Below are 14,479 nucleotides of genomic sequence, written 5' to 3'. Positions count from 1 at the left end.
ATCTGCATAGGAAGCTATGTGTGTACACTCAATCCTTGTAAATCGCGTGTTCATAAATCACGGATTCGTGATTCGTGATCCGTCAGACTGCTGGCAACCTTAAATCACTGTTAAGTCATGAAAATCGCGGATCTAGGCACCCAAGTGGGCCTTTTCCAAGGAGAACCGTAAACTGCGGCGTTCAAACTGAAAATCGCGACCCAACAACCAATCACCATGCGTCCATGCTGGCAAGTGTGCATACTAATGCCGCCATGTTGTTGTTGTTCTTGTCCCGCCAGTCTGCACACTACCGACCGATGGCATGGAATACGAGAGTTACCTGCTTTTTTTGTGCAGCTTCCCCCTGCCTCCTACCTGCCATGGCCCCTCCCGACCCCCTGATGAAGCGCTCTCAGCAATATGGCGTAAAGAAGCTGCCACAGTTGTTGTACAGTCAACATTTGGAGCTCATTCATCATGTTGAGAGGGGAGAGAAGTTTTCAAAGCTGGTGAAAGAGTTTAGGAAGAACAAGTGATGAGGGGTTCTAAGTTCTTCCCAACACCACCCCACTCCATTCACTTGAGCAATTTCATCATAGGATTAAGGTGAGATCCCTTAACATGGCTTATTTCTATTTAATACATGCACTGAATATTTCTAAATTTGTATGTTTGTGTTTGATGGTGCCTAGATAGGTGTAGGTAGGGCGCTGTGGGGGCGGGTTGGCCAAAGTCCAGACCCAAATTAATTTTTCACATAAGAGTTATTACAGGTAAGCCCTTAATTCACGCGAGGGTTACGTTCCCAGACCCTTCGCGTATGTGGTAAATTCGCATATACATTCTGCCCTTGTGTGCACATAATTTCGCATGTCTATTATGTATATTACATCTGAATAATACTGTTTATGCACTACATACACCTTATAAACTGGCATAAAGTATGAAAAACAACAAAAATGTAAGAAATTTAACACTGAAACCTGACAAGCACAAGCGTAGGTGGAGACGCTTCAGCAGTCTGGTGCACAAACCCTCACTGCCTCCCATAGGCTACATTCTGCCTTCTTTATTGTCCAAACAGTTGACTCATTCACCCCAAACATACAGTTCCGAGCCAGTTCACAGGCGTAGGCGGAGACACTTTAGCACAGTCTGGTGCACTAGCCCTCACTGACTCCCGTATGCTACGTTCTGTCCTCTTTATTGTAAGAACAGTTGACTCAACCCAAACACACGGTTCAGAGACAATTCACCATGAAGTCAATTCACCATCAAAACATGGACAATTCCCTGTCATTCTATAATTATACTTATTATTGATTAATTAATACTTTAATAACTAATTTTCAGAGAGATTTTATAACTCATATAAGTAAAAAACTAGTGTACTGTACATGCTAAATAAACTGGTACGTAAATAAATGACGGGGAATCGTCCTGACGGAGAATTGTCACTGACATTCCTCCCTTAAGTTTGTCCAACACTTTAACTTTCTCTGTCAGCAACATCACTTTACGAGTCCGTTTTGGTGTGTTACCACATGCATCACTAGCACTATGCTTAGCCCCCATGTTGGCAGACAAGGCAAGCAATCACTGGAAGGCAGAAAAATAAGCCACAAATAACGATTCACGAGTTATGCATGGTTCGACCGTCGGATTCAAACTGACTGTGTGGCGCGCGGTAGACCGACCTCCCACACACACACACACACACACACACACACACACACACATACATATATGTATGCACATGGGCAGCAGGTAGACATTTTTATTTTTTATTTATTTGTCTTGTATATTAAAATTATTTATTTGAATACTATAATTTTATGTTTTAATCATTGTACGAAAAATTCGTGGATAACCGAAATCGCGTGAAAAAAGTTCGCGTGAATTAAGGGCTTACCTGTATTCATAAATCACGGAATTCATAAATCACGGCAGTGGTCCACACCCAAATTGCCGAGATTTATGAGGACTGAGTGTATATGGTGTGTGGAGAGTGGGTATGTCATGCATGTATAGGTTAAATTGTGTAGGGGACAAAACAGATCCTTGGGGGACGCCGTTTGTGAAGTTTCTGATGTTAGAGGACTGTACGGCAAATGTTACATGTGCACATCTGCCTGCTAAGTAGTTTGCCAGCCATCTTTTTGTGTTATTGTGCATGTTTATGTTGAGTATTTTGTTTGTGAGGTTGTGGCGGGGGATGGCATCAAAAGCTTTGCTGATGTCTAGTGTGATTAGGAGTGTTCTGTTTGGGTGGTCTAACTGAATTCATGCCATCGAAAACTCTCTGTGCAAGGTCTGTAAGAAGAGTGTTTGTGGAGTGTAGTGGCCTGAAGCCATGTTGTGATTGCGTTCGGGGAATGTGAGGTGTGACTAGTTGTAGTACCAGTCGTTCAGTGACTTTAGAGGGGGTGCAGAGGAGTGTGATGGGGCGGTGTGAGGAGGGTAACGTGGGGTCTTCGTTGGGTTTAGGGATAATGATGATAATGCCCTGCTTCCAGATGCTGGGTGTTATGTTGTGTGAGTAGCTGTAGTTTGATATGTTGGTGAGTGCTTGTATGCCCTGTGGTCCAAGGTGTTTAAGGTGAATGTTGCTTATGTTGTCTGGTCCACAGGCAGATGAGTGCTTAAGGCTGTTTGTCCTGGCATCATCACTGTCACTGTCACTGTCACTGATATTTTCTCCTTTCACTGCCTCAGTCGCTTGTAAGAATCCTTCAAAGTCATTCTCTTCCTCTTGACTTGATGATGTTGAAGAGATGGAGGCGGTGGTGGTGGTGGTGGTGGTGGCTGTGATGGTGGCGGCGGAGGTGAGGCAACTAAGGAATTTGGTGATTAATGTTTGCTGTCGCTTATTCACTCCCTCTTGGTGTTTATCGGTGTAATAACAAAGCACTCTCTAATCCCTGGCACATTTCCATTGCATGGAATTTATGACTGTCACTGGTCTTGATGACTTCTTTGAGGTTATCCATTGCCATCAAAATCTTGGAGAGGTTTCTCATGTTCACTGCTTCATCTGGTGGTTGCATCTGTGGTGCAACCACTGCACTCTCTTGCTTTTGCCTGGCCAACTCATCCTCTTCATCCACACAAATCATTGCACTTTCAGGGGTTTCTTCTTCCCCTACTGTCCGTATTTCTTGAAGTTCTATAGCAGTTACACTTTCAAATCCTGCCACTGACTATGCTGCCGCCAACACTGTTCAGTCTGATTCAGACACCTTTTGGACCTGGCTACCAGGGTCTTTGGGACACAGGTGGGGGACTAGAGCACACCATGCGTGATGAATTGTTGCAGAGTTTACATTGTCCCATGCTTCCTGCAAAAAGTCCACGGTGTTGCGTACAGTGAATGACTTCCAGAAGTGTGTCACAGTCATTTCAGGTGTTGACTGCACAGTTGCCGGCTGTGGGTCTGGTAGCTCTTCAGGGTCAGGGTCATCCACATCCAGGTCATTAAAGAGGTCTTCTGTAGCAATTTGTTGCAATTCTTCATTTGTTTTTGTTTTGGATCTGAGGTAGTCATAGACACGGGTGTAGTAAAAATTCTTAACATTGCAGATCACCTCCTGGTCGAGGGGCTGCACCAATGAGGTTGTGTTGGGAGGCAAAAAGGGAATTTTAACACTGGGATGGATATCATCCAGGTAGGCAAGGTGGCAAGGAAAATTATCCATCAAAAGGAGAATCTTAAAGGGAAGGTCAAGTTGGCGGCAAAGCAGGCGGGCATCGGGAACAAAGTGGTTGTTCATCCATGACTGCATGATCGACGAGGTCATCCAACCATTAAAGGAGCTGTACCAGTAGAAACCTTCCATTGCATCCATACTCCTTACATGCCTATAGCACCTACGATGCTTAGCAAATGTGCAAGATGACTGGCTTCATCTTGCATGATCCTGAAAGATTGCAGGTGAACATGAGTATGACGCGGGACTTATCAATCTTCCTTCCTCTGGCTTGTTTTTGAGCTTTACTAATGTATGTTGACCTTGGTACCATTTTCCAATTTAATCCACTCCCATCCAGATTAGATTTGATCTCTGGTGTAGCCACCTTCTTCTATAATGGCTTTCAAAACAGATGGAAATGAATCGGCTGCATTATGATCAGCACTTGCACGTTCACCATACAACTTAACGTTTTTAAATTGTTTTCGCTTCAAAAACCTTGCCAGCCAGCCCCTGGAAGCTTTGAAAGGTCTTGTTTCTCGACATGGTGACTTCTTCAGGCACGTCTTGTAAAACAGCTTGGCTTGCTCCCTGATGTGCCTGCTATCCAAGGGTACGCTCTCTTTTTCCTTGCGGTGTATGCAAAGTGCTAGGTATCTTTCCATTAGGATAAGAGCAGGATTAACAACTTTAAAGCGCCCGTCTAGTCGCTGGCCGCCATATGTCTTGATGGTGCATAAAATTTGGTCTTTACTCTTCCAAGTGTTTCTCATTATAGATTCACCCAGGCCTAGTTCTCAAACTTCTCACCCGATACATGAGTTGCCCTTTCCTGTGTTTTTCAACTCAATGACCTTTAACTTCACTTCCAGACTAATTTTCTTATTTTTGGAATTCTTTTGCGGGCCATGATGCCACAGGGTGTTCTCAACAATGTCAAATTAAAACAAAAAAATGTGAGGTACACCATGGGCAGACACACACACCAAAAAAAAATGGTGCGCAGCTGGTGGAGGGGTCACTGACTCACTGGTGGTGCGGGTGTGCTAGCGCCACTGACTAGCACGCGGCTGGTAGACTTGTTTGTCTTAGTGGCGTGCAGCAGGTAGACTTGTTTCTCTTACTCGTGCACAGCTGTAGACTCGTTTTGCACTTGAAGCTTCAAGAAAAAAACCTCGTTTTTGTCTTAGAATCAAACGCCAATTTGCATACGCAGAATCTCACCTCGTATATTGAAAAAAATAAAATAAAAATTTATATTTTCTGAGTCACCTCGCACTGTAGTGGACTCGCATACTTTGGAGACAGATATTGGGGGGATGTACTGTATTTTGAACCTGGCGCGCGGCGCCGAACAGCTGTGTTTTTGCACGTAGTAGAGAGGCCCCCTGTTTCCTCCCCTCCCCAGTTCCCGCCTAACTACCATCGTGACTTGACAATCGTTGCAATGGCTGCTGCATGTGCTCGTTTTTGTGAATAAACAGTGAATAAACTGCAACACCTCACCACTAGACCACATGGGAATTTAGAGTATTGTGATGTGTTATGAAATTAGAATTCAGAGTGCAAAGGATTATGTGCACAGTGCAAAATGGTGTGTTGCAACTGGCATGGCACAAGTAAGAACAGAATGTGCAGTATTAGACAGTTATAATTCACAGTGCAAAGAATTACGTGCAGCACAACAATGGATTACTGTACATGCTTCAGGAGCATTTTCACCACTGCCAGAGTCTTAGAGAAGGTGTGTTAATCTTTGTAACGGCCACGGATGTGTTGTGTAAGTACCCTGTACACTGCTAAATATTTTCCATACTCACTTCTAATTCCTAATTCTCTGGTTCTTTTTCATTTATTTCATGCTTTCTGTCCCTAATTTGTGTGAATAGGGTCTTAAATATGTGCTATGCATGTCCAGTAGGGAGTTACGTAGGTGGTTTTCTGAGTTAGGCTGGGTTAGGGTCCATAAGTACCTGTCCAGGAGGCATTTTCCCAATTCCCGGACAAACCCAATTTCTGGACATGCCTATGGCTCTATTACATCGGTTATTGGAGGGATTACTGTATTTTGTTTTTTTCCATTCACTTCTTACAGTTACAATTCAACAGTCAACTACTGTATCTGTGCTGCATATGTACCAAAATTACTTAACCTGAGACTGTGAGTTTGTTATAATATGGGTTGAATCGCCATGCCCATTTGGTAAAGTATCACCTTGCCGAGTATGTAATGGTGGACAACTTTGGTTTTCTTCTCGCTGCCGCCAATCCTCCTTATTACATCTAACTTTTGAGGGTAAATTAACATTGGCTTCTTCTTCTTCCCCTTCCTCGAAGAAGATGTTGGCTTAGGTGGGTTATGATCGGCCATGGTAACACTGCGCAGGCAGAGGAAGCACGGAGGGGGTGGGGGGATCCTCTCACCACAATGGAATCACACACTGACAACAAGAAGGAGACAGTGCACTGAGCCGGGCGCCAGGGCATCAAGCACACGCATCCTTCATGCTTGGCATGGGAGGGAAGCACTGTGATTGGGTATAGTGTTATGCTTGAATACGATTGGTTAAATAATTGCCATGCTGACTACAATTGGTTTACGCCTGGCTAGATGCGCAGCCTTGAAGGGTGGTGCATATTATTCTAGGCATCTGAAAAGCTTCACTTTTGAGACTGCATTTGCAGTACTGCAAACTGCTGCATGATGTTGCCACGTATTATGAATCAGCTGTTTAGGATCGAGCGATTTGGAGATTCCACTGTAATCATCCCTTTCCATCCCACAGTCAGGGCTTGTAATTCCACACCATCTTACTGGCTACTGCTTGAATTTACCCATAAAACAAAACACATTAGCTGGTTGTTTTCTGTATGTAAAGTATATTCACAACAATTATTACTGCCAGTTATCATCATCTAGACTTCCTTTCCCACCCTAGGGAAGGGTGAGGAGTGGCAATGTCCAGACAGCCCATGTCTGCCCAATCCAATGGGCCATGCTTCCATTCACTCATCATTCAAGCCACCAGAATCCTGGCTCTATCTAATACGCCAAAAAAAACTTTCACCACATTCTGCAGCTTCACATAAACGTATCCGATAGAGTTAATCCGAACACTGTCACATTAAAAGGGGTGCCAAATCCCTGATCATGTACTTCTCTGCACAAAATTCTTCCAGCCAGCCCGATCTCTTGCCAGTCCTTTTAGACGCAGTGACTTTCATACCTCTTTTTCTCACACACACATCCACCATATCCCTCCACCTTCTTGACTTACCTTGCCTCATCCCTCCTTCAAATTCACTCAGGTATTCCTTTTTCACCACTCTATTGTTATCCATTCTCTCCACATGACCATACCATCTCAGTACACTCTCTTCAATTCTGGTGTCCACAGACATCTTCACTTAGCATCTTTCACAAATCACATTATTTCATATCCTATCCACTCTCTCTACTCCACGTACATTCCTCAGCAGTCCCATCTCCACTGGTCTCACTTTTGACTTTTCATTTTCGTGCCACACCTTAGCCTCACACCAATATGTTAAAGTTGGAACTAACATTCCTTCATGCAAGCCTCGTGCAGCTGCAACACTGAAGCCTGTTTCTTATCTATGCCTTCATAGCACCAGCTACTTTCCTTCTTTGTGTCACTCTACTTTTCACTTCTTTTGCATATTTTCCTGTCTTTTCTATCATTGTACCCAGGTATCTGAACTGTCTCACCAATTCCAGTCTCTCTCCATTCACTGTAACATCACACTGGGAGTCACCTTCTCTCTAGAGTACCATCACTTTACTCTTTTCTACATTTACTCTCAAGGCATGATGCTCACAGACATCAGCAAAGCTCTGCACTAGTCTACCAAGTTCTTGTCCAGTATTTGCAAGTAGTATTGTATCATCAGCATAGAACAAATCTGAGATATTCCATCCATCACCATTCATTACCAACACCATCCCTCTCTTCATTACTTATGCTTTTACTTCTTTCGTCACCACATCCATATACTTGTGTCTATGAACAACCATAGGGACATCACACAACCTTGTCACATGCCCACACTGATCAAGAACCATTCACTTACATGCCCATTTACTCTTACACATGCCTCACTACCATCATAAAATCCTTTGATGGCACCTAGCGGCTTACCAATTACATCGTACATGCACAAAACCTTCCACAATCCTTCTCTGTCTACTTTGCCATATGTTCTTTATTTCAGATCCATAATGCCATAAACACCTTATGGTCCTTCTCACAAGCCTTCTCCACTGTCTCACTGCAAATATTTGATCCACACATACTCTGACACTCCTAAAGCCACCCTGTGTAAGCAGACATAGATGAGGTGTGTAATTATATAGAGAAGGTTATCTGGTTGTATTATCGATGGGAGTGGCACCAGGAGAGAGAGTACTGGTGATGTCTTGTAGAAGATGTCAGTGTATGCCTTCTCTGTTCCATTATCCTCTTCGTACTTTAAGTAGGATGATGAACACGCACATTGGGGTCAATGGAGTTTATTGTGAGACAGTTACCTGAATAAAAGTTAAGAGCCTGGCGTGAACCGTGTATGGTTAGTAGCAGTTTGTGCTAGCTGCAGTCCTCCTACTTTATTCTCACTCTCCTAATCCCTATCGCTCTCTGGGAATCTCTCCCCTTCTCTCCTGGCCGTCTCTCTCTGGTTCTCCTTTGTCTACTCGCCTTCCTACATGTGATATCGGACTTATATCCCCCTCTAACTTTCGGCTAAAGTATGTGGGCATACGTGCGTACGTACGTGTTTGTCAGTCATGATTCCAGCACATGATCAGGGGTGTTTGGCATTCCTGATTAGTCTAGGCAAGGAGATGTGTAGTTGTCTCTTCCTGGAGAACTCAGACATAACTATCTGTTTTACATATTGTTATCTACAGCTATATAGTTACATATTGCAATTACATACAGTACTGTGTCAAAACATACTATGCCTACACCTGTTCATCACTCATTATTGCCAATATATGCATTAATATCATAGCTGCAGTTATCCAATACAACCTTGGAGCAACTGCCCCAATGGTGCATATAAGAGAGTGTGGTAAATGCTATACAGTATGCTTAAAGCTATAAATTCCATGATTGCGATAACATACCTCATACTATCCACATAATACTAACAGCATTCTGAAGTATGCAGGCAGCTTTATTCACTTAGCACCAAACCTTAGGATTTCCAGGAATATTTTTGTAAAAAACCTGATACTAAATATTTTCCTTTAAAACGAGTATACTGTATATATTACATGACATCACGTAACATGATGAAAATTAAGGATTGCGTAAAATAATGAGTAGTGAATAAATTCCAGATGGTTATATTTCAACCAGTCTACAAAATATGGTAGGTGGGGGAACCCATCATCCACTCACTTGATATAGTGCTGCCTACTTCTTCCTTCATATCTATCATTGTTTTTCTGTGCCTGTCCCCCTCTCTTCCTATTTCTCTCATCCTTCCTGTCACTATCTACTACTCTTCTTTCCACTTCAGGTGACTCTATACTATATGGTTTCCCATAATTCAGTAAACAATTTACAATGCTGGGTGATAGCCATATGGCCAAATAACAGGGTGATTTGGAGCCTACTATGGTGCCCCTGTTAACTGAGTGGAGACACAAATGTGGCTTCCACCCAGACACCAAACCTCCACACTAATCCCCACACCTTGCTGTAGTAAGGTGCTGTCAACCACATGAGAACACTAGTTCACTGCATGAGATGGCCTGGCAAGGGTGTCTGCTTGCCTGTGGTTGATGGTCTGCTTGATCAGACAGACTGGGGCTGTATAACAATTTGTACAGTACAGTATAACAGACACTTTCTGGTAGCTGGCATAACTGCCCCGAACTTGGCGAGATTGCTCAGTAACCCAGCTGTACGGTAAATTTCCCACCTCTTGAAGGAATAGTCATAGTAGACACTTCCTTGGAACCTGACACTATTTCAAAAATTGAGCAACTGCAAATGCTGCACAACTCTGTTCAGTGACTACTTATCATGTGGAGAGTCGCAAGCCTGTGATAACTGGCTCAGGCACCCTTTCTGGATGAATTTGGGAGATACTGATGACAATGACATTAACCCCTAAGAGACGGGCATTGGAATATTTTGACACGCTCAGGATGGGCATAATCAGCAGGTGCGATATGGTGGGGGTTTTGTGGAAGTGGTGATGGTGGGGGGTGGGGATGATGATGGGGAGATTGTGGGATGGTGCAGGGAGGATGGGGGGTAGGGGGATGGTGGGGATTTGGGGTGGTGATGGGGGTATAGGGGGTGGGGGGGTGATGGGGGCATCAGGGGTGGGGTAGTAATGGTGGGATGGTGGAGGGGGCAGTGGGGGGTGGGGGGTGGTTGTGGTGGTAGGGGATAGGGGTGGGGGGGCATGACCGCAAATAGAGACACCCATCTTTTAGGGGTTAAGAAAGGTCTCATCGATATGAGAAGCAATCATGCAATCCAAATGAAGTTTACCAAGAGCCATCTGGAGCAATCTGGAGCTTCTCAGCTGGAAATATATCATGTACTGGCAAGAAAGACTCTGTGCTGATGCCATTCACAACCACTTATCTCTGTGAAACTGGATTCTCATTTCCACTTCATATCAAAACCATGTGCAGAAACTGGCTGGATGCTCAGCACATGTGAGTAGTGCTCAGTACCAAGACACCATAGTTCAGTGCCATAACAGAATGAAGAATCACTAAGTTTGCACAGCAAGCATTATCTCTCAAAGCACAACATGCAGTGAATAAATGAATGAACCATTGTTTATAATGAATCATTTAGTGGTCAATTATGTAAAATTGTAATACAGTACAGCATATTTTAACAACCTTGATGTATCTGTTATTGGATGCCCATGAGAGTAATATCATTCTCTCAAGAAACTGGTGAAATGCTGAAGCATAGGGGAGAGACAGTATTAGAATGGATGTGGAAGTTGTGCAGACTGACATGGGAGGAAGGTAGAGTCCGGGAGGACTGGAAGTCAGGTATAATCATTCCCCTGTACAAAAGAAAAGGGGAAAAAGAAGCATGTGGTAATCATAGGGGCATTTGTCTTCTTAGTGTAATAGGGTAAGTATATGGTAGGATACCTATTGACAAAGTTGGGGAAATAACAGAGGAATTACTTGGAGAAGAACAGGGAGACTTTAGGAAGGGAAGAGGTTGTGTAGATCAGATATTCATTCTTAGATATTTAGTGGAAAAGTTTCTAGAGAAGGGAAGAAGTTGTATGCAGCCTTCATGGATTTGGCGAAAGCATATGACAGGGTGGACAGACAAGGATTGTGGAAAGTATTAAGAATATATGGAGTAGATGGGAAGTTGCTGAAGGCCGTGAAGAGTATGGTATGAGGGTGCTAAGGCTGCAGTGCATGTGGATGGTGAACTGAGTGAATTTTTCTATTTGAAGATTGGATTGAAACAAGGATGTGTCATGTCTCCATGGTTGTTCAATCTGTACATGGATGGGGTTATACAAAAGATACAAGGTAAGGCAGTGGATGCTGAAGCGGCCCTAGTGAGAGAGGGCAGTGTTTGAAAACTCCCTGCACTGTTGTTTGCAGATGATACTGTGTTGTTAAGTGAAGACGAAGGGGAGCTGCAAGGCTTGGTGGATGAGTTTGGAAGAGTGTGTAGGAAAAGGAATCTAAAGGTGAATGTAGGGAAGAGTATAGTTATGGTTGCTGAGAGAAGTGAAGTCAGTGAATGTACAGTGAGGCTGGATGGGGAGAAAATGAAAAATGTGAATGCATTTAAGTACTTGGGTAGTGTGATGAGTAAGGATGGAAGTTTAGAGGATGAAGTGCTTGAAAGTGTGCAACAGGGAAGAACGTTGCTGGTTCCTTGAAAGCAGTGATAAGAAACAGGGAAGTTAGCATGGAAGTGAAAAAGCAACTACATGACAGTATTGAGCTACCAACTCTAACATATGGAACTGAAGCTTGGACCTTGTTGGAAGGACAGAAATCAACAGTGTGAGCAGTGGATATGAGTTATTTGAGAGGAGCATGTGGAGTCACATGGAAAAAAAGACTGACAAATGAGGAAGTGAAGAGGCGTTGTGGTGTGGATGTCAATGTGATAGGGAGCATTAGGAGAAACACACTGAGGTTGTTTGGACATGTGGAGACGATAGAGAGTGAGAAACTGATGAGGAGAGTGTATGTGAGTGAGGTAGCGGGGGTAGAGGGAGGGGGAGGCCATGGATGAGATGGAGGGATGGAGTGGAGAGGTATATGCGAGAGGGGGATGTGAGTTGGGAGCAGGGCAATGAAATGGCGGGGGACAGGGCGACATGGAGGCAATTTGTTTGTGGCCACCCCTTATGGGATTAAGGTGCCTGGCAATAGATAGATAGATAGAGAAGAAACTGGAGCAGGAGGGCAAGAACTGTCCGTTGCTTTGAAAGGTATGTGAACAGGAAAAAAAGGTTAAGAATTACTGCTATAGTCTCAGGTATCGATATAACAGCCATCTGCGTCCGATGAAAATTGTTCACTTTCATACCCGTGGAACATGACAGGCACATACTCTTTTGTTAACTGAACAACACATACAGAAGTACTTGGCAGATACAGGACCATATGGGGCTTTGCTAAAATGAAACACCATCTAGGACTCTGCCAGACTGAAAATGTTCTTGATGAAAATCTTTAGGGAACCACAAGGAAGCAACATACATAGAGTTTTGCAAAAGTGAAGCACCATGCATGTGTAAATCCTTAGGGTGTGATTGACTGGCCAGACCACTTCTAGAAATGCTCTTGCATCTAAAACTGGGCACTCTAAAAAGCAAATAGTATTCAGTAATGCTTGTTAAAAAAAAAAAATCCTACGGTCTCTCTTCGTACCTTTACAGGAATTAAGCAGGTAAGTCCCAAAGAATGTTCATCTTCTGACAATGGCTTGTGCTTATTAAGAGTGGAAGTGCTGCCACTTGAGAGGATTTTGGCCATGAGGTTGCGTCGTTTGGCTGCTGCATGCTTCTTTTTAACAGTCTCCAGCAGGCGCCGGGCAGCTGGCCTACTCATACCAATGCGTTCTAGATCTTCAGGATGGACATCCTTAAAATGGTACAACCTTGTCACCTGAGGAAAGTGTCGAATAATACATTAATGTGAAGCATGCTCTAGTTATGAAAACTTTGATACACGAAAATACAGTATATACTGTAATACAATAAATAATTGCTATAAACTGCCCTTTTTTGAAATTCAGTTTAACTATTAAGTCCATATCAAGCACAAGAAAAAGTACACCCTAAAGTTTATTTGCAATATAAAAGGTGTTCTGAACGTATCCCTGAAATTACAGAACAATACCCAGTACCAGCTGTAAGGAAAAATACAATACAGTACATGTATTTTGGAGAACATCACTGACTTACAAAGAGGACTGACTTTGCTATGCTTTCTTAATTTGCAGGTAACAATATTAAACACAATGGGACCTGGATTCTTACACTTATTATAAGAACACCCGTTACAATTTTTGTGTGTGTCCAACTCTGGCCATAGGCTTCACAGTCTGTTCCCAAGATCCAGTGGTCCTACTACAGATCATACACCTCCACATTTCACCACTTCGGGACAAAAGCCCACCATCCATACTGAATAAATGCTGGGGCTGTCTCATACAGGACTGGTGTACAAGTATTAGATGGGATATTTTTACACCACGTCGGCAGGTCTTCTGGTAGATCAGTAAAGTCTACTTCATGAAATTCAAATCCTTAAACTATATTCCCCGCCACAGTGGATCTGAACCTGGGTCCAATTAGACTGCCGGCCACATCTCTACCAATTCAGCCACTACCTCCCCCATGCCTATTACCTACTTGTAAATTAAATGGCATGACATCACGTTCTATTATGTATCATGCTAAAATGGCTGAAATGTTAATAGGGCTATTCTGAGGCAGAGTAGATACACCACGGAAATTCTCAGGAAGTGTCTTTACCCTCTCATGCTGAAGTAGAGTAACATTAGCCTACATCAATATATGGTTGGCTGATGAAAACTTGCAACATTTAATTACAGTACTATACTGAGAAAATGATGATACTGTACATGTTCTTTTTAAAAATCTATTACGGAAAGAAAGACAAGAGGGAGCGTAAAGTCACTCTTCTGTCTTTCTTCCCTTCATTCTTTCCTCTTCCTTCTGCCTGTGGGTGACTCTACATTGAATGACAAGCCAAATGGTTTCCTGTACACCAGGAAACCATTTACTACGCTGGGTGGTAACCATATAACCAAATTTTGGCACCTCGTGGTTTAGTGAGTCATTACAGTGCTCCAGCTGGATTGAGCTGGTGAAGGTTTATATCCAGGGGGTGGTTGGGGTTTACTGCTCACATAATGCAAATCAGGGATGAGTGAGACTGGTCACTCTCGTCTTACATGTCAGGACCAACTTGCCTAGCCCCGGGTTCCTACGCTCCTCTATGGGGCAACAGAGGATTGGATGATGGATGGATGGATTTACATTAAGCAGTGCTCCCAGAACAATCAGCACTGTACTTTTGCAATGTGGTGATTTTCACCATTGTTTCACCATGCCTAAATGACCTTAATTCTTTCAACTCAAGTACGTACAGAACAAACTCTCAACTTTAAGAAAGGCCTGAACAGATAGTGGAGTCGGTTTAGTTACTGATCTGAAAAATCTGATTACACATAGGTGACTTCTCACAGATGGCTAGATGAAGAGTTTGATTATTAACGTGTATAAGGGGAAGG

General features: G+C 43.2%; 1 protein-coding gene across 1 annotated transcript in view; it reads right to left on the bottom strand.

Annotated features, from left to right (window-relative positions):
- Ack (activated Cdc42 kinase) overlaps positions 1 to 14,479 on the bottom strand; it is a 438,035-nt gene that overhangs the window by 362,856 nt on the left and 60,700 nt on the right. Inside the window, exon 2 of the mRNA XM_080286247.1 lies at positions 12,589 to 12,825. Coding sequence (XP_080142373.1) covers positions 12,589 to 12,825 — 237 coding nt within the window. The remainder of the gene's footprint in view (positions 1 to 12,588; positions 12,826 to 14,479) is intronic.

Source organism: Coenobita brevimanus, chromosome 110, assembly GCF_032717465.1.
Source record: "Coenobita brevimanus isolate Jiangsu-jjx chromosome 110, ASM3271746v2, whole genome shotgun sequence".
NCBI classification, from domain to species: domain Eukaryota; kingdom Metazoa; phylum Arthropoda; class Malacostraca; order Decapoda; family Coenobitidae; genus Coenobita; species Coenobita brevimanus.
The sequence above is the reverse complement of the archived record's forward strand: the minus strand, read 5'-3'. Positions and strand labels throughout refer to the sequence as shown.